Source organism: Eubalaena glacialis, chromosome 10, assembly GCF_028564815.1.
Source record: "Eubalaena glacialis isolate mEubGla1 chromosome 10, mEubGla1.1.hap2.+ XY, whole genome shotgun sequence".
Taxonomy (NCBI): domain Eukaryota; kingdom Metazoa; phylum Chordata; class Mammalia; order Artiodactyla; family Balaenidae; genus Eubalaena; species Eubalaena glacialis.
The window spans coordinates 75286493-75313028 of record NC_083725.1 but is presented as its reverse complement, the minus strand read 5'-3'; the positions used below and the strand labels follow the sequence as shown (position 1 = coordinate 75313028).

The following is a 26536-nucleotide window of genomic DNA, read 5'->3' as shown; positions in this document are numbered from 1 at the left end:
TTAATCTATCTCCTAAAGTAAAAGAAATAAAAGCAAAAAGAAACAAATGGGACCTAATTAAACTTTAAAGCTTTTGCACAACAAAGGAAGCCACTGACAAAGTGAAAAGACAACTTACCAAATGGGAGAAAATATTTGCAAATGATATGACCAATAAGGGATTAATATCTAACATATATAAACAGCTCATACAACTCAACATCAAAAAAACAAACAACCCAGGGCTTCCCTGGTGGCACAGTGGTTAAGAATCTGCCTGCCAATGCAGGGGAAACGGGTTCGAGCCCTGGTCTGGGAAGATCCCACATGCCGCGGAGCAGCTGGGCCCGTGAGCCACAATTACTGAGCCTGCGCGTCTGGAGCCCGTGCTCCGCAACGGGAGAGGCCGCGACAGTGAGAGGCCCGCGCACCGCGATGAAGAGTGGCCCCCGCTTGCCGCAACTGGAGAAAGCCCTCACACAGAAACGAAGACCCAACACAGCCAAAAATAAATATAAATAAATAAATAATTTAAAAAAAAAAAAAAAAACCAACCCAAAACCTTGTACACTGTTGGTGGGAATGTAAACTGGTACAGCCACTGTGGAAAACTGTATGGAGGTTCCTCAAAAAACTAAAAAGCAGAACTACCATATGACCCAGCAATTCTACTCCTAGGTTTTTTGGGGTTTAATATTTATTTATTTATTTGGCTGTGTCAGGTCTTAGTTGTGGCACACAGGATCCTTGTTGCGGCATGCAGGGTCTTTTCGTTGCGGCACGCGGGCTTCTCTCTAGTTGTGGCATGCGGGCTGCACAGCGCGCAGGCTCAGTAGCTGCAGTGCATGGGCTCTCTAGTTGCGGCGCATGGGCTTAGTTGCCCTGCAGCATGTGGGAGCTTAGTTCCCTGACCAAGGATCGAACCCGTGTCCCCCTCATTGGAAGGTGGATTCTTAACCACTGGACCCCCAGGGAAGTCCCCACTCCTGGGTTTATATCTGAGAAAAACAAAAGCACTGATCTGAAAAGATACATGCATCCCAATGTTCACAGCAGCATTATTTACAATTGTCAAGATATGTAAGCAATCTAAGTGTCTATCAACAGATGAATGAATAAAAAATAGATGTGGTGAATACATATCTACAATGGACTACTACTTAGCCATAAAAAATAATTAAATTCTGCCATTTGCAGCAACATGGATGGACTTGGAAGGCATTATGCTAAGTGAAATAAGTCAGACAGAGAAAGACAAATACGGTATGATATCACTTATATGTGGAATCTAAAACATACAACAAACTAGTGAATTTAACAAGAAAGAAGCAGGCTCACAGATATAGAGAATAAACTAGTGGTTACAGGGGGAGGGCAAGATAGGGGTAGGGAAAGTGGGAGGTACAAACTGTTGGGTGTAAGATAGGCTTAAGGATGTATTCTACAACATGGGGAATATAGCCAGTATTTTGTAATAACTGTAAATGGAGTGTAACCTTTAAAAATTGTATAAAACAAAAGAATGCCAAAAAAAGCCCTGCTGACACCTCGGTCACCCCAGGGCACTGTGTACACACCCAAGGTTGTGCTTTGGAGGAGGACAGTCAGAGGCTGCACACCATGAGGCAAACAGACTTCACTGAAATAATCCAGCCAAATCATGAAACAAATAAATGAGCAAACAACAATAACAAGCCTTTGGGGGAGGGGCGAAAGCCATACCTAGAGTTGCTACAATGTATTATCTAAAACATCCAGTTTTCAACAAAAAATTATGAGATGTGCAAAGAAAGAGAAAAGTGTGACTCATACGCAGGGGAAAAAAGCAGGCAATAGAAACTGACTTTGAAGGGGCCCAGATACTGCATTTAGCAAAGACTTCAAAGAAGTTATTATATGTTCAAAGAACTAAGGAAACCATGCTTAAGGAAGTCATAGATGATATGATGATATCCCATCAAACAGACAACATCAATAAAGAGACAGAAATTATAAAAAAGGACCAAATGGAAATTCTGGAGTTGAAAAGTACAATAACTGAAATGAAAAATTCACTAGAGGTTCTCACACATACATTTGGGCTGTAGGAAGAAGCTATCAAAGATAGATTGATAGAAATTATGCAATCTGAAGAACAGAGAAGAAAACAGCATCAGAGAAATGTGAGACACCCATTAAGTACACCAACATTCACATAACAGGAGTATCTGAAGGATAGGAAAGAGAGAAAGGAGAAGGAAAAATATTGGAAGAAATAGTGACTGAAAACTTTCCCAATTTGATGGAAAATATTAACCTACACATCCAATAAGTTCAACGAACTCTAAGATAAATACAAAGAGTTTAACACATACCTCATATCATAAAGACACACACATCATAGTAAAACGGTGGAAAACCAAAGACAAAAAGAAAATCTTGAAAGCAACAAGAGAAAAATGATTCATCACACACCAGAAAACACCAGTAAGATAGACAACCAACTTCAGAAACAGAGGAAGTCAGCACAGAGTGTGGCATTTCTAGGGGTTGCAAAGGGAGAACCCTGCCAGGAATTTGGGGCCTTAAACTATGCCACATCCCAGGGCATAGGTGCTGCAAAGGAGGACACAAAAGGATGCTTGAGCTTGTGGTTAGCAGGTGCTCAGTGATTCAAGGCAGACAGGATCAACCCAAAGGTGCCCCAAATAAAGACCATGACCACACACTGGGGACTCAGCACCATACCCAAAATTGTGATATACACAACCGAGGAAGAAAGTTTCCCAATGAATATCAACTATCTCATACAGCCTGTGGTACTTGACCTCCTAGCCCTGAGATGGAAAGAGAAGCTGACCCAGACTGTATCTTTGACTCCAAACAATAAGTAAAACCACACAATTCTAACACTAAGGGTCTTCCAAGATCCTCATGAGTGAAGACGGGAGCTAAGGGGGAAAACCTAAAAAAGCAACAGATCCTGTCCAGTTCACCAAAAGTGACCTTGACATCCTTAGGGGAATACAATTTCTCATCTTCCTCTGACAAAATTCAACTGTGCTCATTGTTCTTATAAATGTTCTTTTCTGGTCAATGAAATGTCCCTGCTACCCTGAGACCCTCATACTTTCAAGGGCTGGGTAAACCAGGGCGTCTCACTCAGTGGTCTAGATATACTTCCTGTGAGCACAGTTCACAAAAAAAATCTCTCTACGGTTGCATTAACCTAGTCTTGGTAGAACCAAAGCTCTACCAAGTAAGTAAGGTCGCTGTGGCTTCTGCAGTGAAATGAGAGCCCGCCCCCAGCCCAGCGTCCACTCCCACCTTCCTCACGGTCTCCAGCTCCTGCTGCTTGTTTTCATTTGCCACCTGGAGCTCCTTCATCTGTCGCTCCAGCTCCTCCTGCTCAGCCAGCAGCTTCTTCCGGAGTTCTTTCCGACGCTGGCGGGCTTCTTTGTGTGGTGGGGGGCTGCCCAGCTTCAGCAGATGGATGGTAGAATGGATGGCTGTGAAAGGCATGGGAGAAAAAACAGGGAATACCCTTTATTCTTTGTAAGCCTAACATGTAAATGGCATAGTGGGAATAAAACCAGAGACCCAGGATAATTCTGATCCTGCCACTGAGCAATGATGTGACCGTGAGCAAGTCACAGAACCTCTTACAGCATGGGTTTCTCATCTCTAACATGAGAGAGATGATCTCTGAAGTCCCTTCCAGCTCCAAAGTTCCGTAACTGCCTATCTGTGCTTAAACAGATCTTGATTTGGGAATATCACACACATTTGAGGAAATCCCAACACTTCCAACTCCCTTTCCTATACTTCCCAAAAGGCCAAGTAAGAACAAGACATAGCAAGGGCTGAGATATAAAGTTCCTGGTATCTGATTTGCTACCTGCTGTATTTAGTCTGCCCCTCATCTACACCTTATGAAACCATCTCCCTATATACTCCCTTCCTGAGGTGATAATAGCAGCTACCATTTATTGAATATTTGCTATATATACACCCTTTACATGCATTATATAATTTTTACGTGAAATCTGATTTCTTTCCTGATTGTTTCAATTATTTAAAGAGCTAATACTTTCACATTGTTCAAACTCAAAAGCATGAAAGGACATAGATGAAGCCTCCCTCCTACTCCTATCCCCCAGTACTGAGTTCTCCACTCCACTAGCAACTAATGCTAACAGTTTCTGTGCATCTTTCCTGAGATATTTTAAGCATATACAAATAAAAATGTATATACGTTCTCCATCTTCTGTTGACACAAATGTTGGCATAACACACTCTTCAGAGCCTTGGAGAGCTTTCCATATCAGTACATACTGCACAGTACTGCACAATTCTCCACTGTGTAGCTGTACCATAATCTGTTCAACCACTCCCCAATTAATGGACATTTAAGTTGTTTGCAATCTGTCACAAACATTTCTGCAATGATGTGTCATTTTTTAAATGTGCAACTATATCTTCATTATCTAATCATGAACCCTCACAACAACCTGAGGGGTCGATACTATTATTTGCCCCATTCCACAGAAGAAGAAAGCTGCTACAGAATTCCTAACTCAACCCCAGAAGCCCAGGAGAGAGGATTCAGACCCAGGTACACTTGCCTCAAACTCTTAAACTACATCAAAATGACCATAATTTTCAATAAAACAATTTTACCTATGTTCAAGAATATAACATTCAGAATCCTGTTTCATAATTAAAAATAAAATCTCATAAATAGTGTTTCATTCTTTACTAATTTTGGAGTAATACTTTAGTTTGAAAGTTATTAAATCAGAAGTTTGCGCTCTTGAGATAATTATTTGAAACTAGTGATTTTTTGTGAAAGTAACAGATCTTGAAAATTACCTGAAGTATTCAAAAGCTACTGCACAATTCCTCTTTTGTTTTACACATTACTAAATACTCAAAATGGCTACTTTAAAATTCTTTACGGTCCTTAAAAGGGGAAATTCCATGTTCTTTAAATAGTAAGAGTAAAAAACCCTAAAATGTCCAGTTTATAATTTTCCCACAAATTCATCAGGCAAATGAAATTGATGAAAATTTTGGGAACTCCTCTCAATTTGTTTTTCTTCTAGCTACTGTTTCACATAGAAATAACTATAGACAATGAGGAAACAATGCCGAGTATCTTTAATGAGATCCAAAGCTGAAAGAGCTCTCAAGTTATGACAAGTAATAAAAATTACCTTACCCTGAATCCACTCTTGTTTCTTCTTCTTATCGGAAGCACTGATTTCAAAGGTCTTATCAAAACATTTTATGAGAAAAAGGCATTTCTTTCCATCTTTGTCAGGCAAGGACTAAGACAGAAAGCAAAATTAGTCTTTAAAATCTTATTTTCAAGTATTTAGATTAAATTCAATCTTAATTATTTATATAAGAAGTACCTATAAATGAATATTACTGATTTACTAATGCTGCCCCCTAGGCAACAGTACTTACGGTAAAAATGACCCTGGATTAGTGTACTACACCTAGACTGGGAGAACCAACACCACCTGATGGGCCATGCTTTGGGCTTTCCTGAGCACAGCAACCCTTGTACCTTAGCACATCTCTTACGGGAACCCTGGAAGATATACCCATGGACTGTTCCAGTAGATCTTGACTCCTATGGGATATGAGGCTTCTAACCCAGGGTGATTCCCACACCCTCCAGATGCGTCTCTCCCTTCCTTGCACCAGGGGTATTGTTGCTGGCAGGCTGTGGTTCTTGTCCTATATCCTTATAAGTAGACTGGTATGGCCTGTGGTAATCTTGTGAGTCTCCATGTTTACTTGAATCTAAGAAGACCCCTTACTGGGCACTGCATACCCTAAGACATTAATACATACCATTTCATCCATCAAAACACATTATTGTTTATGAATGAGATCTTAGGTATTTTAAATGTTCTTCAACAAATAGAGATGTGGCAATAGTTCAGCTATAAATTAAAAACTCAAATTTACCGAATTAGCAGCTGCGACTAAAATATTCTGAAAGTCACCCTAAGTATTCCAAGGCAATGCTCACATCTTCTTTCGGTTTATTTATTACACTCAAAATGGCCCAGGTTTTCTGATATATTCATGATTTCAAACACTTTCTTACTGAATTTTTCTTTGCTTTCTTATTTATGACTCCATTTTATTCAAGAAATGATCCCTTAAATGCACAAACGAGATTTAATCCCTATATTTTATTCTCGAGTATAAGAAAATGAATTCACATTAGAAAAAAATGTTGTCAGGTATCTAATTTTTTGGTTCAGAAACTATGGCTACTGTATGCCTATATTATTTTGGAAATGCAAATTTTAAGATTATTTTTAAGGCTCTGGAGTCTAGAAGAAGGAAGATAAACTACTTGAACAGCAGGGGGCAGCACTGGAAAGAGGTAAGCGTTGACTCTTACCTCCACACAGCAGTTCTCATCCAAGAGAATGTCTCCTTTCTTATCTTTCAGATCCTCACTCACATAGTAAGAAATTATGTTGGGTTTTAGTACAAACCAGCGTTCAGTCCAGTTTTTCCGTCTATGGCCTTTTTTCATCATGTAACCCTATGAAAGATTAAATCTGATATAAACTCCTGTCCTTTTATTTATAAGAGCTGATACCTCTTCCTTGATATTCTTGCCTACTCCATTATCTGATGTGTGGCCTTGAATACATGAATATCAAAGGTTCTTGCCCTTTGTGGATCATGAACCCTTTGAAGAGCTAAAAAGGCAGGGCACTATACCCAGTCAAATTCATGCAAGCATGTGCAGATAAAAGTTTACGTAGAATTTTAGACACTCAGAGATATCTCCTCCCCCCACCCAAACCCCCCAACCTTGCCAAAAGCTATATGCAGATAAGAGACTGCAGGACCCCTGATGTTAACAGCATTGTGGGGTTTCTTTTTTTAATACCTTATCTTTTAGGGATGCCTACTGAAATATTTATAGATAAAACGAAATGTCTGGATTTATGTCAAGATAAGACAGGAGAGGTCAAAGTAGGCGGGGAGGATTAACCAGGTGTCAGTGATTCCTGGGGCTGGGTGATGGGTATACGAGAGTTCATTATACTATTCTATCTGTTCCCTTTAAAACAGCAAACACAAACACATGCACGCACGCACACACACAGTGATTCTGAGATTCTCAGTAAATCTAGACCTAGACCTCACAGTGATTCTCAGTAAATCTAGACCTCCATCAATGAAAATGCTAAAAGCTACCAGTCAACTTGGCCAAGCATATCTTCTCAGCCAGTCACCCTGTGGCACCAAAGTACCTCTCTACCTGACCTCTCATGATTCTGGAGGATGAACTCTGCTCCAAAGGAGCAGAAAAAGAACTGGACCAGTAGTTAGGCTACTGGCTTCTAAGTGTAGCTTCTATGCTCACACTTACTAGCCCTGTGCTTCCTTCCCATATATCAGTATCAAAGATGTGTGATTAAAAATTTTACTTCAGCAAAACTGTACATTTATTATAGGCCAAAACACTTCAGGACTATTCAAGAATAACTCACATTTTAAATAGTAAATCTATAGGTGCTGATAGCTTGTGGTAGACTATACACATTGTTAAATATATGATAATATCTTGGCTGTATCATTTGATTATTACACTAAGTTCTAATAATATTACTTGTTCAGTTTGCTAATCCTTGAACGTTTAAGCCAAAGCTATCTCATACTGCAATTCGTCTGTAGTTCTATATTCTGCCATCCTAATCTGTCTGGAAATTCTCTTCAGACAGAGACCATGTCTCATAACTCTTTGCAGCACCAAAAACTTACACAAATTAAGCCTCAATTAATTGTTTTGATGGGCTCCATTTGAAGAAAAGAGCAAAAACAATATCACCTAACAGAGCAAAGAAAGGACCAACGTAAGGAAATCCCAAATCAGAGCTATTATTCAATGTAATAATGTAAGAAATCTAATCTAATCCACTAAAAATATATAAATTCTACTTAATAAGCATTAAGCCTCCCATATGTATATCAGATGCTATGCAGGTGCTGAGAAAACAAACCTTATAATCTAATATGATAAACACAACTTTACTATATAAAGGTATTTTTTCCCAAAAGTGAGAATATTTTTATGATTTTACAAAAATAATACATATCATATATATAAAGAGAGATCAACATGTATAAACATATATAATAGTAAGTCCAATAATAAGAAAAGAACAAAGAATAAAATAAAATTCACAGACATCCCACAATCCAGCGGCAATCACTTTTAACATTTTGGCACTCATCCTTCCAGACAGCTCTACAAACACAAATCACATTGCATGAAAGGGATGACAAGACACCTACTGTTCAACAACCTGTTTTTTTCACTGAACAATATGCCACGGGATCTTTCAGATGAATAAGTATGGATGTACACGTGGCATAAAAGTACTTTAAAAATGTTTAGAAATGTGATCATTTAAACAGTTCTTCCAAAATAGTAACTTCCCAATGCTTAACTGTAATTCTTTACAATGAAAGCCTAACACAAGACTGGGAAAATAAACTTTATTCCTGTTCTAAATCAGTGTAAAAGTATAAGTGACTTAGACTCATCTTTGTGATGCAAATTTGTTTTATTTCAAACATGTCAAATTCTAAAGGTGAGGAGAAATAGTGTTATAGGACTCTTACCTGTTTCAGCACATCTAATATAAGCTCATTAAAGACCTCGTTAATTGCCATGGACACTGTCTGCCGATCCATGCCTTTGCTAAACTGTCCATTTCCAATAAGCTCAATCAGTTCCCACACGGAAAGGCCATCTTTACTGTCATCAAAGTTGATTTTATAATTTTCAAATTGTTCTTGTTGCCAACCTCCTCCCATAGCTTCTGTAAGTTTCTTAAGCAGGTATTCAATCTATATAAAGAATTTTTAAAACATTATTTCATAGCAAAAAAATAACTTTTAAACTTAGGTATGTACCTGTGTTACTTACACTGAAAGGTCAATTTAGGAAATATTCTTTTATAGTTCCAAAAGTGTATCTTTCAAGAATCATGATACTACCAGGGAGAAAGGTATGGATAAAATGCCATTGATTCTACATTAAACTAGAATAAGTAATCAAAAACTGGAACCTTTAAGAGTATAGTATATTTGCATACAGAACTAAAGCAAACTGCACACATACTATCATACACAAACTAATTGATGTGATCTGATTACTCTGTTGGATTTCAATATATCAGAATATTAATTTTACTGAACAATAAGCATCTCAAAGTATGTAAAAGTTAGTCACCAATTTATTAATTTTCCACATAAGCCAATTATTTGATATTAATGCTGCTGCTTCTCATTAGAATGCTGACAATGTTGTAAACAATGGTGAATTCCTAGCCGGGGCCAGAAAAGTCTATTAAATCCCAAAACACATAGCTTTGTATAGAAAAACAGTAGAAAATACTGCACGCATCCTTCCAGACAGCTCTATACACACACACATCACATTGCATGAAAGGGATTACAAGACACTTGCTGTTCAACAACTTGTTTTTTTCAGATGAATGAGTATGGATGTACACGTGACATGAAAGTACTTTAAAAGTGTAAATGGGGCTTCCCTGGTGGCGCAGTGGTTGAGAATCTGCCTGCCAATGCAGGAGGCATGGGTTCGAGCCCTGGTCTGGGAAGATCCCACATGCCGCGGAGCAACTAGGCCCGTGAGCCACGATTACTGAGCCTGCGCGTCTGGAGCCTGTGCTCCGCAACAAGAGAGGCCGCGATAGTGAGAGGCCCGCGCACCGCGATGAAGAGTGGCCCCCGCTTGCCACAACTAGAGAAAGCCCTGGCACAGAAACGAAGACGCAACACAGCCATAAATAAATAAATAAATTAATTTAAAAAAAAAAAAGTGTAAATGAAATAGTAACAGTTAAACAAAACAGTGACACAATAATACTGAATGAGAATTGATCTCTCTTATCTTCTGGAAAGCCTGGGTATCCTACAGTGCTCTCTCAAACTCAACATGTCCAAAAATGAATGAATCATCTCTACCTTTCAAATGGCTTCTCCTCCAATTATGGATTTCAGTTGGGAACAACACCATTCACCCATGCCAGGACCCTTTTCCCCACTCCCTTACATCAAATCAGTGACAAAATCCTACTGTTTTCACCTCCCTTCTTTAAAACCTGCCTAGCTCCCTATCACCTCAAAGATAAAGGCCAAGCTCCTCTGTGTCCCCTGTGATCACCCCTGCCTACTGTCTCTAACATACTTCCTGCCATGCCCTACTGCAGATTTTACACTCCACCAATAACCACCGTCAACACAGATCCCAAGCATGTTCTGTAAAGGGCTAGCTTGTAAACATTTAAGACTTCCTACATCTCTGGTATATGTTCTTCTTTGTTCGGTTTTTTGTTTTTTTTTTTAACAACCCTTTAAAAACGTAAAAACTATCTTAGCACATGGGCTATACAGAAACAGGCTATGTGGGCTGAATTCAGCCAGCAAGCTGTAGTTTGCCAACACCTGCTATAGATTATAAGTAGTCTACCCATTTAACACATTTTTTTATGCTTCTATGCCTTGCCCCATGCTGTCCTATCTAGATTACCTTTCCCCATTTCTCTACCCAGCTAACTGGTATCTGTCCAAATCCTACATTGTCTATAATATTCCCACTCAAAATAGTCCAAAATGTGGACCAGCAGCATCAGCAACACCTGGAAGCCTGTTGGAAATGAAAAATCTCATACCGCACCGAAGACCCCAAAATCAGAATCTGCATTTTAACAAGAACCCCCAGTACTTCCATATGCACATTAAAGTTTCACAAGCACTGCTCTGGTAAAACTGCTCTGACCCAGGTCAGGTGTTCCTCTTCTGTGCCACTGCACTCAGCACACTGTATTGAAATTATCTCTATACTCATACGCTGCCCCCTGTAGATTTTCTGAAATCCTTCTAGGAGGGACAATGTCCCACTCATCTTTGGATCTCTAGAACTCAGAATCATACATAGAATGTAGTAGAGGTCAATTAATGAAATGGAAATAAACTAAGCTAGGTCTCAATTTTCTCATCTATGAAATGGGTATAATAACACCCATCATACAGAACTACTATGGGGATAAAATGGAACAAAAATAGAACACTGTGCACAATGTCTGGCACAGTATGTACTCCATCAATGTTACTTCCTTCTGCACTGAGTAGAATATTATTCAACCATTTAACATTACATTTAAGGCAGACTGGTTCAAGATGGAGGAGTAAAAGGACGTGCACTCACTCCTTCTTGCGAACACACTGGAATCACAACTAACTGCTGAACAACCATTGACAGGAAGACACTGGAATTCACCAAAAAAGATACTCCACATCCAAAGACAAAGGAGAAGCTGCAATGAGATGGTAGGAGGGACACAATCACAATAAAATCAAACCCCATAACCGCTGGGTGGGTGACTCACAAACTGGACAACAATTATACCACAGAAGTCCACACACTGGAGTGAAGGTTCTGAGCCCCATGTCAGGCTTCCCAACCTGGGGGTTGGGGTTCGGCAACAGGAGGAGGAATTCGCAGAGAATCAGACTTTGAAGGCTAGCGGGATTTGATTGCAGGACTTTGACAGGACTGGGGAAAACAGAGACTCCACTCTTGGAGGGCACACACAAAGTAGTGTGCACATCAGGACCCAGGGGAAGGAGCAGTGACCCCCCAGGAGACTGAGCCAGACCTACCTGCTAGTGTTGGAGGGTCTCCTGCAAAGGCAGGAGGTGGCTGTGTCTCACTATGAGGACAAGGACACTGGCAGCAGAAGTTCTGGGAAGTACTCCTTGGCATGAGCCCTCCCAGAGTCCGCCATTAGCCCCACCAAAGAGCCTGTAGCCTCCAGTGCTGGGTCGCCTCAGGCCAAACAACCAACAGGGAGGGAACACAGCCCTACCCATCAGCAGACAAGCAGATTAAAGTTTTACAGAGCTCTGCCCACCAGAGCAACACCCAGCTCTACCCACCACCAGTCCCTCCCATCAGGAAGCTTGCACAAGCCTCTTAGATAGCCTCATCTACCAGAGGGCAGACAGCAGAAGCAAGAAGAACTACAATCCTGCAGTCTGTGCAGCGAAAACCACATTCACAGAAAGACAAAATGAAAAGGCAGAGGACTATGCACCAGATGAAGGAACAAGATAAAATCCCAGAAAAACAATTAAACGAAGTGGAGATAGGCAACCTTCCAGAAAAAGAATTCAGTATAATGATAGTGAAGATGATCCAGGACATCGGAAAAAGAATGAAGGCAAAGATCACGAAGTGGCAAGAAATGTTTAACGAAGACCTAGAAGAATTAAAGAACAAACAAACAGATGAACAATACAATAACTGAAAAGAAAAATACACTAGAAGGAATCAATAGCAGAATAACTGAGGCAGAAGAACAGATAAGTGACTTGGAAGACAGAATGGTGGAATTCACTGCCGTGGAACAGAAAAAAGAAAAAAGAAGAAAAGAAATGAAGACAATCTAAGAGACCTCTGGGACAACATTAAATGCACCAACATTCGCATTATAGGGGCCCCAGAAGGAGAAGAGAGAGAGAAAGGACCCGAGAAAATATTTGAAGAGATTATAGTCGAAAACTTCCCTACCATGGGAAAGGAAATAGCCACCCAAGTCCAGGAAGAACAGAGAGTCCCAGGCAGGATAAACCCAAGGAGAAACACGCCAAGACACATAGTAATCAAACTGAGAAAAATTAAAAGACAAAGAAAAATTATTAAAAGCAACAAGAGAAAAACAACAAATAACATACAAGGGAACTCCCATAAGGGTAACAGCTGATTTCTCAGCAGAAACTCTACAAGTCAGAAGGGGGTGGCACGATATATTTAAAGTGATGAAAGGGAAGACGCTACAACCAAGATTACTCTACCTGGCAAGGATCTCATTCAGATTTGATGGAGAAATCAAAAGCTTTACAGACAAGCAAAAGCTAAGAGAATTCAGCACCACCAAACCAGCTCTACAGCAAATGCTAAAGGAACTTCTCTAAGTGAGAAACACAAGAGAAGAAAAGGACCTACAAAAAAAAACCCCAAAACAATTAAGAAAATGGTAACAGGAACATACATATCGATAATTACCTTAAACGTGAATGGATTAAATGCTCCAACCAAAAGACACAGGCTCGCTGAATGGATACAAAAACAAGACCCATATATATGCTGTCTGCAAAGGACCCACTTCAGACCTAGGGACACATACAAACTGAAAGTGAGGGGATGGAAAAAGATATTCCATGCAAATGGAAATCAAGAGAAAGCTGGAGTAGCAATACTCATATCAGATAAAATAGACTTTAAAAAAGAATGTTACAAGAGACAAGGAAGGACACCACATAATGATCAAGGGATCAATCCAAGAAGAAAATATAACAATTATAAATATAAATGCACCCAACATAGGAGGACCTCAATACATAAGGCAAATGCTAACAGCTATAAAAGAGGAAATCGACAGTAACACAATAATAGTAGGGGACTTTAACACCACACTTACACTAATGGGCAGATCATCCAGACAGAAAATTAATAAGGAAACACAAGCTTTAAATGACACAATAGACCAGATGGATTTAATTGACATTTATAGGACATTCCATCCAAAAACAGCAGATTACACTTGCTTCTCAAGTGCACATGGAACATTCTCCAGGATAGATCACATCTTGGGTCACAAATCAAGCCTCGGTAAATTTAAGAAAATTGAAATCATATCAAGCACCTTTTCTGACGACAATGCTATGAGATGAGAAATCAATTACAGGGGAAAAAAAGGTAAAAAACACAAACACATGGAGGCTAAACAATAAGTTACTAAATAGCCAAGAGATCACTGAAGAAATCAAAGAGGAAATCAAAAAATACCTACAGACAAATGACAACAAAAACACGATGATCCAAAACCTATGGGATGCAGCAAAAGCAGTTCTAAGAGGGAAGTTTACAGCAATACAATTCTACCTCAAAAATCAAGAAAAATCTCAAATAAACAACCTAACCTTACACCTAAAGGAACTAGAGAAAGAAGAACAAACAAAACCCGAAGTTAGTAGAAGGAAAGAAATCATAAAGATCAGAGCAGAAATAAATGAAATAGAAACCAAGAAACAATAGCAAAGATCAATAGATCTAAAATTTGGTTCTTTGAGAAGATAATCAAATTTGATAGACCATTAGTCAGACTCAACAAGAAAAAGAGGGAGAGGACACAAATCAATAAAATTAGAAATGAAAAAGGAGAAGTTACAACGGACACCACAGAAATACAAAGCATCCTAAGAGACTACTACAAGCAACTCTATGCCAATAAAATGGACAACCTGGAAGAAGTGGACAAATTCTTAGAAAGGTATAACCTTCCAAGACTGAACCAGGAAGAAACAGAAAATATGAACAGACCAATCACAAGTAATGAAATCAAAACTGTGATTAAAATCTTCCAACAAACAGAAGTCCAGGACCAGATGGCTTCACAAGTGAATTCTATCAAACATTTAGAGAAGAGATAATACCCATCCTTCTCAAAGTCTTCCAAAAAATTGCAGAGGAAGGAACACTCCCAAACTCATTCTATGAGGCCACCATCACCCTGATACCAAAACCAGACAGAGATACTACAAAAAAAGAAAATTACAGACCAATATCACTGATGAATATAGATGCAAAAATCCTCAACAAAATACTAGCAAACAGAATCCAACGTTAAAAGGATCATACACCATGATCAAGTGGGATTTATCCCAGGGATGCAAGGATTCTTCAATATACGCAAATCAATCAATGTGATACACCATATTAACAAATTGCAGAATAAAAACCATATGATCATCTCAATAGATGCAGAAAAAGCTTTTGACAAAATTCAACACCCATTTATGATAAAAACTCTCCAGAAAGTGGGCATAGAGGGAAACTACCTCAACATAATAAAGGCCATATACGACAAACCCACAGCAAACATCATTCTCAATGGTGAAAAACTGAAAGCATTTCCTCTAAGATCAGGAACGAGACAAGGATGTCCACTCTCACCACTATTATTCAACATAGTTTTGGAAGTCCTAGCTACAGCAATCAGAGAAGAAAAAGAAATAAAAGGAATACAAATTGGAAAAGAAGAAGTAAAACTGTCACTGTTTGCAGATGACATGATACTATACATAGAGGATCCTAAAAATGCCACCAGAAAACTACTAGAGCTAATCAATGAATTTGGTAAAGTTGCAGGATACAAAACTAATGCACAGAAATCTCTTGCATTCCTATACACTAATGATGAAAAATCTGAAAGAGAAATTATGGAAACACTCCCATTTACCATTGTAACAAAAAGAATAAAATACCTAGGAATAAACCTACCTAGGGAGACAAAAGACCTGTATGCAGAAAACTATAAGACACTGATGAAAGAAATTAAAGATGATACCAACAGATGGAGAGATATACCATGTTCTTGGATTGGAAGAATCAATATTGTGAAAATGACTATACTACCCAAAGCAATCTACAGATTCAATGCAATCCCTATCAAATTACCAATGGCATTTTTCACAGAACTAGAACAATTCATTTTAAAATTTGTATGGAGACACAAAAGATCCCGAATAGCCAAAGCAGTCTTGAGGGAAAAAAACGGAGCTGGAGGAATCAGACTCCCTGACTTCAGACTATACTATAAAGCTACAGTAATCAAGACAATACGGTACTGGCACAAAAACAGAAACATAGATCAATGGAACAAGATGGAAAGCCCAGAGGTAAACCCACGCACCTATGGTCAACTAATCTATGACAAAGGAGGCAAGGATATACAATGGAGAAAAGACAGTCTCTTCAATAAGTGGTGCTGGGAAAACTGGACAGCTACACGTAAAAGAATGAAATTAGAACACTCCCTAACACCATACACAAAAATAAACTCAAAGTGGATTCGAGACCTAAATGTAAGACTGGACACTATAAAACTCTTAGAGGAAAACATAGGAAGAACACTCTTTGACATAAATCACAGCAAGATCTTTTTTGATCCACCTCCTAGAGTAATGGAAATAAAAACAAAAATAAACAAATGGGACCTAATGAAACTTAAAAGCTTTTGCACAGCAAAGGAAACCATAAACAAGACGAAAAGACAACCCTCAGAATGGGAGAAAATATTTGCAAACGAATCAACAGACAAAGGAGTAATCTCCAAAATATATAAACAACTCATGTAGCTCAATATTAAAGAAACAAACAACCCAATCCAAAAATGGGCAGAAAAGCTGCTCAACATCACTAATTATTAGAGAAATGCAAATCAAAACTACAATGAGGTATCACCTCACACCAGTTAGAATGGACATCATCAGAAAATCTACAAACAACAAATGCTGGAGAGGGTGCGGAGAAAAGGGAACCCTCTTGCACTGTTGGTGGGAATGTAAATTGATACAGCCACTAAGGAGAACAGTATGGAGGTCCCTTGAAAAACTAAAAATAGAATTACCATATGATCCAGCAATTCCACTACTGGGCATATACCCAGAGAAAACCATAATTCAAAAAGACACATGCACCCCAATGTTCATTGCAGCACTATTTACAATAGGCAGGTCATGGAAGCAACCTAAATGCCCATCAACAGACGAATGGATAAAGAAGATGTGGTACATATATACAATGGAATATTACTCAGCCATAAAAAGGAATGAAATTGAGTCATTTGTTGAGACGTGGACGGATCTAGAGACTGTCATACAGAGTGAAGTAAGTCAGAAGGAGAAAAGCAAATATCGTATATTAACGCATGTATGTGGAACCTAGAAAAATGGTACAGATGAGCCGGTTTGCAGGGCAGATGTTGAGACAGAGATGTAGAGAACGGACATATGGACACCAAGGGGGGAAAACCGCGGTGGGGTGGGGATGGTGGTGTGCTGAATTGGGCGATTGGGATTGACATGTATACACTGATGTGTATAAAATTGACGACTAATAAGAATCTGCAGTATAAACAAACAAACAAACAAAACAACTAATACTAAACTTTCTTTGGGTTATTTGTATGGAAAAATGTTAATATAAATGTTTCAGACATTACCTGAAATTTCTAAAAATCTTATATGTTCTAGTATAATGTTATAAGTCATAATTCATTATTACTTTAAAATGTATATCTCAGAAATAACTAAATTTCCTAGTCAATTGCATTATTATGAACTTTCATCAAATCTTTAACCATGGTCATTTTTAAGTCTTTTGTCATTTACAGACAGTTCTGGGTGTACTCTGATGCTTTTGCAAATATGTTCCTATAAAAGGGTTTCATCTTCAAGGAATTCATGGAAAAGACTCTGACAAGTACAGGTTTCTGGTAACTGACTATACTGCTGAACTGAATGAATAAGCATTTTCAGAACTCTAATGGAAAACTGATGAATTCATAAAAGTGCTAACAAAAGACAAAGATGAAAAAAAAATTAATTACATGGGACTGAGTGAACTGATGAGGATGATTATAATTTTTGTGACTTTCTGTTTCAATAAACAAACAAACAAAAAAAAGACACATGCACCCCAATGTTCATTGCAGCACTATTTACAATAGCCAGGTCATGGAAGCATCCTAAATGCCCACTGACAGACAACTGGGTAAAGAAGATATGGTACATATATACAATGAAATATTACTAAGCCATAAAAAGGAACGAAATTGGGTCATTTGTAGAGACGTGGATGGACCTAGAGACTGTCCTACAGAGAGAAGTAAGTCAGAAAAAGAAAAACAAATATCGTATATTAATGCATATATGTGGAATCTAGAAAAATGGTACAGATGAACCAATTTGCAAGGCAGAAATAGAGACACAGATGTAGAGAACAAACGTATGGACACCAAGGGGGGAAAGTGGGGGGGATGGGGGGGGATCAACTGGGAGATTGGGATTGACATATATACACTTATATGTATAAAATAGATAACTAATAAGAATCTGTTGTATAAAAAATAAATAAATGAAATTAAATTTTTAAAAAACAGAAAAAATAAAATTACATTTAAGAAAGCATTTATGAAATAACATTAAGTGAGGAAGAATGCAAAATTAAATTTACCCATGATTTCCACTGCAGAAAGGTAATATAAATATTTTGAAAAATACTAGAGCAAAATATTAGAGCCTGATTTGTTACAGATAGGATTGTGAATTAATTTTTTCTTTCTCTTCTTTGCACTTCCAATAATTTGATTATAATGTCATTTGTGAAATAACATACTTTAACAGAAGAAGAATGCCAACAATAGGAAAAACATGTTTTCAAAGAAATATACATTCACAAAATATCACAAGGTCAAAAAGTATCAAGAGTTCTATTGTAATTTGATGAGATATTATAAGCTCCTCTTGTATGCAGATTATCTAATACCCTAAATCTAGCATACAGTAGGTATTCAACAAATGTTTACTTGCTGGAGAAAAACACACTTAGGTCTTTCCTTTCTCTTGCTGAAGATGTATCATCTGCTCTTTAGCTTATCAGATATTATTTTCTTGGCTTTTAAACAGAAGTAATAGGGATAGGCAGTGGAAAAGAGAAAAAGAAAATTATTAAGAAGAAAAGAAAGGGAAAAGGGAAGGAGAGAACAGGACAGAAAAGAAAAGAAGGAAAAAAGCTTAAAGGCAATAAGACACAAGAGAGAAAAAGTCAATTATATAAATAATTGACCAAAATAAAATAACTTAGAAGTGTTACCATGCACAGAAATTCAATCTCCCTAAGGCAGCAAAAAGAGGGCCCATGCTGCCTGATCACAACTTGGGATAAAGGTTGTACAGGCACTACTAGAAGTTTTAGTAGTGAGGCCATGGGTGTGGCCACATGCATGGACAGGATAACAAAAAGTGGGCATGACAAGTCAAGAAACAGGCTTAGCTTTTCCTCACCTGCCACTGTGAATGAACCCGTGCCCCTCACACTCTGAGCTTCAATTCCTCGTGTATATTGGAATGTCTTTAACATTGTTTCCTGTTAGCAGCAAACTCAGCTCTAGAGGCAGCTTCCCAGGTTCATCCTGAACCTTTCTGAAGGTGCCCTCCCCCAACCCTCCAGAGTTTGTCATCAGCACCCAGCATCTGCTCTGCATTCCCAGTGACTGTTCCAGGCAACTAATCTAGATTCATTTCCTGTTGGCTTTCAACACAGTCATATAATTAACATAACCAAATAACTTAAGGACCTCTTAGTTCATTATATTGGGCCAAGGAGAGACAAACATTCCCATTCTCAGTAACTATTCAATGATACTAAATAATAAATCACGTTCTGCTGTGTTAGTCTGAATGGACTGCATCAATTCTAAGAGCTCATTCAGTTTCAGGAAGCAGCTTACTTCCTCCTCCCAAGGCAAGTTGCACCAAAAATAACAAAGAATAAACTTTCAAGCTGCATGTGATTTCTGAGGCCTCTGGCTCCAAAGTTTATTTGTTAGAAGTTGTTTCCCTGTAATCATTGAAGAGGGCCTTTACTAACTTAATAACAATTCAGATTTTATTTCTTAATAAAGGATCTCTTAAAACTATTTCAGGTTTAATACTTAATTGCAAGAAGGCAATTCTTCCAAATAAGCAACAAACATCCTGTTTTGTTCTTGGCTCTGTGGGAAATGAATACTAATGTAAAAACTATACTTTACAGACACACATTTCCATGAATATAATTTGACAAAAATTACAGAACCATCTCAAATGGAGACATGCAATTTCTTGACTTTTGGTACTAAGTCACTTTCACTTAATTTATTCAATATTCTTGATATTGATTGATATTCTGGGTGATGGGAAACTGAGTCAAAAGCAAACTTACCCCACTTATGTTATTCATGTAACTACCACTGTTACTTATATCTCATATAGTATTAATCGAAGCTGGAGAATTAAATCTTAACTTAAAAATATTTTGGACTTAAAATGCAAACCATCATTATGGTAAATGACTTACTGGAAACATAAAAATTACTTTAAATTTATAAAGCCTAAAAACTGTTTGTAATAATACAAATCAAATTCATTCATGACAAATTAAGACATTATACTTCAAAATTTATTCTTAAATGTACATTTTCATACTTAATTTTATTAAAATCTGTAAGTCCAAAACTCATTCAAAATATAGGTTTTTTAATGCTATTAAAGTACTTAGGAAGGAAACAAAATCTAACAGAGAATGGGCACCTTAAGAAATGACTCTACTGTTTTTCATAAACTGTGCAACTTTGAATTTGCAGTGCTTGGCAAAGGCCAGGAGATGTGCTAGGAGCTCAATAAATACAAGGCCATATTTTAAACCTTAGGAGGCCGGTTCAGCAGCCAGACAAAGCAGTTCCACATAAATCTGTTTTAATGATCCCTTCTTTCCCCCCACAAGTACTCCTGGCCACAGAGGAATAATCTGTAAAACTAACTCTATTTCTACTTCTAATCAGAAGAATGCTGAGGGAGCTAAGGACATCAAAACAACAGAGTTAAGTCCAAACAATGACATGACAAGGTATGCTACTTGACTATCTTGACAAGTCAAAAAGAGGCCATTCCCTTCTCAAATAAGATTAACTTGTTTAGGAGAGGACGAAGACATTCCTGTCAGCCTGCAAAGAGGAAGGCAAGCAAGCAGTGAAGTCTTGGCTGGGCTCTGGGTGCATAAAAATAAAGTCATGGCCCACATCAAGTCTTATGTAGGTCCCAGTTTTTCGGCCACCTAGAGCAGAAATCTTTTTTTTTTTTTTAATAAATTTATTTATTTATTTATTTTTGGCTGCGTTCGGTTTTCGTTGCTGCGTGCGGGCTTTCTTTAGTTGCGGGGAGTGGGGGCTACTCTTCGTTGCGGCGCACGGGCTTCTCATTGCGGTGGCTTCTCTTGTTGTGGCGCACGGGCTCTAAGTGCGCGGGCTTCAGTAGTTGTGGCATGTGGGCTCTAGAGCACAGGCTCAGTAGTTGTGGCGCACGGGCTTAGTTGCTCCGCGGCATGTGGGTCTTCCCGCACCAGGGCTCGAACCCGTGCCCCCGCCTTGGTAGGCGGATTCTTAACCACTGCGCCACCAGGGAAGTCCCGAGCGTAATCTTTTGAGTGTCATAGGCAGAGCAGTCAGGAAGCTGATGCTGACTGGCTCCCTCCACAGCCTGTGACTCAGTGATAATCTAAAGCTAATGACAAGTCCTCCACATCAAGTAAGAGCTGCTTTGAGGAATATGGTAAGTCTCCTTACAAACTAATTTCTAATTCTGAAATCAGGACAAAGCCACTTTCAAGTCCACCGTGAATATTTTAGGGATGGAAAGAACCGAAAGATCAGGGGTAAGAGACCCACCCCATCTCCAGTTCTAAAGAAAACGCAAATAAATTTAGAACACTAAGTGTAACTACAAAATGTCTTAAAAGACAATACTGGGGATTTATTAGCACAATTCTTCCAAGCAGCAGCTAGGTTTTTTTTTTTTTTTTTTGAAAGATTTCCTTATAGTCACTGTTGTAATATAGTTTTTTTTGTTTTTAACATCTTTATTGGAGTATAATTGCTTTACAATGTTGTGTTAGTTTCTGCTGTATAACAAAGGGAATCAGCTATATGTATACATATAACCCCATATTCCCTCCCTCTTGCGTCTCCCTCCCACTCTCCCTAAGCAGCAGCTGGGTTTTAAAAATACCATTAGCATATCTTTTTCTACATCTATCAACATTCTATTCCCTTCTATATGTTTCTGTATTAAGAAAATTTTTGTGGACAAAAATTCCATAGCATGTTTTATTTTTTATTTCCCCTTTCACATACGTGCACAATTACATTATTATTATTATTATTAAGCACTAAGAAACTGTCCCCACCACTACAGTGAAACTGCCTTTTCCTTGCTTACCATTGACCACCTAATTGTTAAACCCAAGGGCAACTTCTCACTCATTACCCTCTAATTTTTCTATAGAATCTAATGCTAGGAACTACTTTTCTGCTTCTTAGAACTTTTTCTTTCTTTGGCACCCATGACTCAACACTCTCCCAGTTCTCCACCAACCTCACAGACTATCCAATTCTGCTTCCTTTACCAAATCTACTTCCTCCCCCTGCTACAGAAATGGGCCCAAGGTTCTGTCTTCAGCCCTCGCTTCTCCCACTACTGTCTCTTCCTCCCTGGTCTAACCTACTCCCATGGCTTCCCTGTCTCTGTCTCCAGCCCTGGCCTCTCACAGCTCTAAACATACTCTTTCAGTTCAAACAGGACAGCTCCACAAGGATGATCCACTCAAAATGCCAAATGTACCAAACCCATCATCATACATCATAACCCCAATTTGTTCATCACCCTGTCATTCATTCATACACACACACACACACACACACACACACACACACAATTTAGTGAGCATTTATCATGGAGCCAGACATTAAGTTAAATGCTTCACATACATCAACTATCAGTCCTCACAAGAGTCCAGTGAAGGAAGTAGTGATCCCCATTTTCCAGATGGGGAAACCCAAACAGGGAGATTAAGTAATCTGTTCACAGTCACAGAACTAAAAAGTGGTTAAGCAGGGATTTAAACCAGGCAGTCTGATTTGAAAGACCATGCTTTAAACAACTATACTATATTACCTCCCAGTCGCCCAGACCTGAAACTTGTCTCTATCTCTATACAGCCATCATGTTCTAGTTAGAAAGGGCATGTGTCATTCTTTTTGACTGCCCAGCACCTAACCCCCTTCTTATGTCTGGGGAATTCCCAATATGGAAGCTAAAAACACAATTGGACACTTTCCAGGCCTCCTTTGCAGCTAGCTCATGGCATGTGACCTAGGTCATAACAGTTAGATGCATCATGCCCTGACTGTGACTGAGAAATAGGCACAGAAAACTCTCCATGGTAGCAAGAACAGTTACTTGCAGGAAGATTTGAGTTCCTGGACAGCACCCAGTGTGCAGGGCCAGAGGTGTTCTGTGGTGCAACACGCATTTTCCCTGTGGTTCCTCGCTGCATAGCCTCCACACCTGGTTTTTCAGCCATCATAGCCATTCTGTAAGCTACCCAACATCCTTTTTAAAATTCCCTTTTTGGCGTAAATCAGTCAGTCCAGCTGTTTCAAAGACTGGCAATTCAATCATGCTGGATACCTCACTCATCTCCGACATGCCCTTCCTTTCCTTTCCTGCCTCATATAACCTTGCCCACTGTTCCCTCCAACCGGAAGTCTTCTCCTCTCCCTTCTCCATTAGTCAAAATTCTTCCGTCTTTTAAGGCCCAGCATAAATGCTACTTTCCCACTAAATATAATAAGTAACACTTAATGAGTACTTTCTAAGGGCCAGGCAGTCTTCTCATTTGATATTCACAAGAGCAGTTAGGAGGCAGATACTAGCATTAGCCTTATTGTACAGTTGAGGAAACTGCAGCAAAAACTAATGAAGTAAATTGCCCAAGGTCACACAGCTAGTGAGCAGTGATGAAGCCAGAATTCAAATCCAAGAAATCTGACTCCAGACTCCTGCTCTTAACCAAGGAACACCAAATTACAGCCCATGAGTCAAATCTACCCCAGCTGCCAAATCTGGCTCTCAGCCTGTTTTTATACACCCTTGCTCCAAGAACGGTTTTTACATTTTTCAGCGGTTGGAGGGGGTAAAATCAAAAGAATAATAATACTTCATGGTCCATTAAAATTATATGAAACTCAAATTTCAACATCCATAAGTAAAAGTTTTATTAAAGCACAGGAACATATTGTCTTGTGGCTGCTTTCACGCTATTAACAGCAGAGTTGAGTAGCTACAACAGAGACAATATGGCCCAGGAAGCCCACAAAACCTCAAATATTTTCTGTCTGGCCCTTTACTGAAAAAGTTTAAGACCCTGCTTTTAACCACTACATTATACTGCCTCTCTTAAAAAGCCTTCCCTGATCCCTGACCTCCCTCAAGCTGGAATAAATCGTTCCCTTCTCTGTATTTGCATGGCATTTGCATCTCTCTTATAACAGGTAGTTTATTTTGCTTTGAATTACTCTTGATTTTTTTCTTTTCCTTGAGCAGACTGCATATTTCTTGAAGGCAGGAAGTCTTCTTTTTCACTTTGTGTTCCTCTTATTGCCTCATTTACTGTTGCCAGTCGATAAATCCTTGCTGACTTGAAATAAAATATTGCAGTGTGAACTTTTAAACAGATTTTCCTAACATGAACATGAATCATACAAATAAATCACAGACTAGACTCATGCTGGCAGGATGGATAATAATGGGCACCCTCAATCACTACTGTAGGTATATAAATGGTACAGCCTTTCTGAAGGGCAATTCTGCTTCGTTCATCTCATACCCTGAAAGTGGGCATTTTTTAGGACTTAGAATTCCACTGCTGGAAATTTATCCTAGTGTGCAAAAATGTATGCAATAATATTAGGCATAGGAGCTAACATTTACTGAGTACATATCACGTGCCAGGCACTGAGCTAAGTCATTTATTTTTTCCCCCTAGTCGCAATTTAATTATTTTTTTTTAATTTTAGATTTTTTATTGAGGTAACATTGGTTCATAACATTATATAAGTTTCATGTATACAACACTGTATTTCTACTGCTACATGCACTATAGTGTGCTCACCACCAAAAACTTAGTTTCCAAAAAGTTGACCCTCTTTATCCCTTTCAACCTTCCCAACCCCACTTCCTCTCTGGTAGCCACTATTCTGTTCCCTGTATCTACATGTTTTTGTTTGGTTTGGTTTGTTCGATTATTTTGTTTGTTTATATTCCATATATGCATAAAATCATACAGTATTCCTCTTTCTCTGACTTATTTCACTTACTGAACTAAGTCCTTTAAATACAGAGCTTCACAACCCTTAGAATAAACATTTTTATGAGCCCCATTTTATAGATGAGGACATTAAAACTCAAGAGGTTAAATCATTTGTCCAAGGTTAGGGGATTACAAATGACTTTTTTTAAGGGGAGGACTATAGTTGATTAATCTGCATATTATTAGTCTTTTCTAAATTTACTACTGTAATAAGCATGTATTACATGGATCATTTTTTAGGGCAGTAAGAGAGCACAGAATCCTTACTCCTGTATTCCCCCTGTCCCCCCCCCCATCCCCCTGCCCCTTGGAAGCTCAGGGAAAATAACCCAGAACAAAACAAGCAAATGTCCTTTTTCATTTACTTTAGAAAGTATGGTTTTAAAAAAGTCTCCATCCTTGGGCTTCCCTGGTGGCTCAGTGGTTAAGAATCCGCCTGCCAATGCAGGGGACACGGGTTCAAGCCCTGGTCCGGGAAGATCCCACATGCCACGGAGCAACTAAGCCTGTGCGCCACAACTACTGAAGCCCGCGTGCCTAGAGCCTGTACTCCGCAACAAAAGAAGCCACCTCAGTGAGAAGCCCGTGCACCGCAACGAAGAACCAACACAGCCAAAAATAAATAAATAAAATAAATTTAAAAAAAAAAAGTCTCCATCCTTGACTTTGAAACAAGAATAGTTATTTCCTCACATAAATCAGCCTTGGGAACAACATTCTGGATCCTATGCGTTTCCCATATAGCATCACTGAGCCATTTCTTATGGTTTTGCCAATATGTAAGTAGACAGAAAATTATGTTGTGACTTGTACTGAATAAAGACTCTTTGAACATGAGGATGGATTTGTCTATAATTACAGCAGTTTAGAGAGGAAAAGTCCCACCCTGTGTGCAAATCTCCATGGTTATTGCATGACCCTAAATCACTAAGTTTTGGACTTTTTTGGATCCAAGCTTTTTTGCCTCTGATCCAAAAACACTAGTACAGGATCTCCTTCCATGTCTACACTGAAATAACACAAATACTTCCAAGTTAGATCTATTAAATGCTAAGATGGCCCTGTAAAACTTCCCAGAGCCACACTTACCTCTTCTGGCACAATAATTAGTGGGTACTTGTCCTCAGATAAAAAGTTGAAAATAACCCATACTTTAAATGCATCATCTTCTGTAATGAGCAGGAGACTCTTTGCAAGGTTTTTTTTGACACAGAGGGTCCAACACATCCTATTGAATTCAATCTTGTCAAAGTTGTCTTGGACCTAAAAAGGAACGAGGAAAAATTCCAATGAACCAGTCCAAAATAAGCAGCATGTAAACCAAGTAAAACAGAAAGACAAAGCCTACTACAGGCTTCTATTTTAATCAATCCAATTAACCAAAAACCATTTCCTAAGTAGTTGCTTAGGTACCACACTTTCAAAGGCTCGATTAAGAAAGTTATATTGAGGGACTTCCCTGGTGGTCCAGTGGGTAACACTCTGTGCTCCCAATGCAGGGGGCCCGGGTTCGATCCCTGGTCAGGGAACTAGATCCCACACGCAGGCCGCAACTAAACATGCCACAACGAAGATCCCATGAGCCACAACTAAGACCCGGCACAGCCAAAATAAATAAATATTAAGAAAAAAAAAGAATGTTATATTGAGCCTGACACTGAAGCAACATCTGCCCATATCACTCAGTCG

The 26536-nt window shown here is 38.8% G+C and overlaps 1 protein-coding gene across 2 annotated transcripts in view; it reads right to left on the bottom strand.

The window, feature by feature from the left end:
- SWAP70 (switching B cell complex subunit SWAP70) overlaps nt 1-26536 on the bottom strand; it is a 77417-nt gene that overhangs the window by 11224 nt on the left and 39657 nt on the right. For both annotated transcript variants that reach the window (XM_061202997.1, XM_061202998.1), the window contains exons 3-7: nt 25937-26110; nt 8629-8856; nt 6386-6532; nt 5180-5288; nt 3286-3467 (exon numbers count right to left, since the gene is read on the bottom strand). In XM_061202997.1, coding sequence (XP_061058980.1) covers nt 3286-3467; nt 5180-5288; nt 6386-6532; nt 8629-8856; nt 25937-26110 — 840 coding nt within the window. The remainder of the gene's footprint in view (nt 1-3285; nt 3468-5179; nt 5289-6385; nt 6533-8628; nt 8857-25936; nt 26111-26536) is intronic.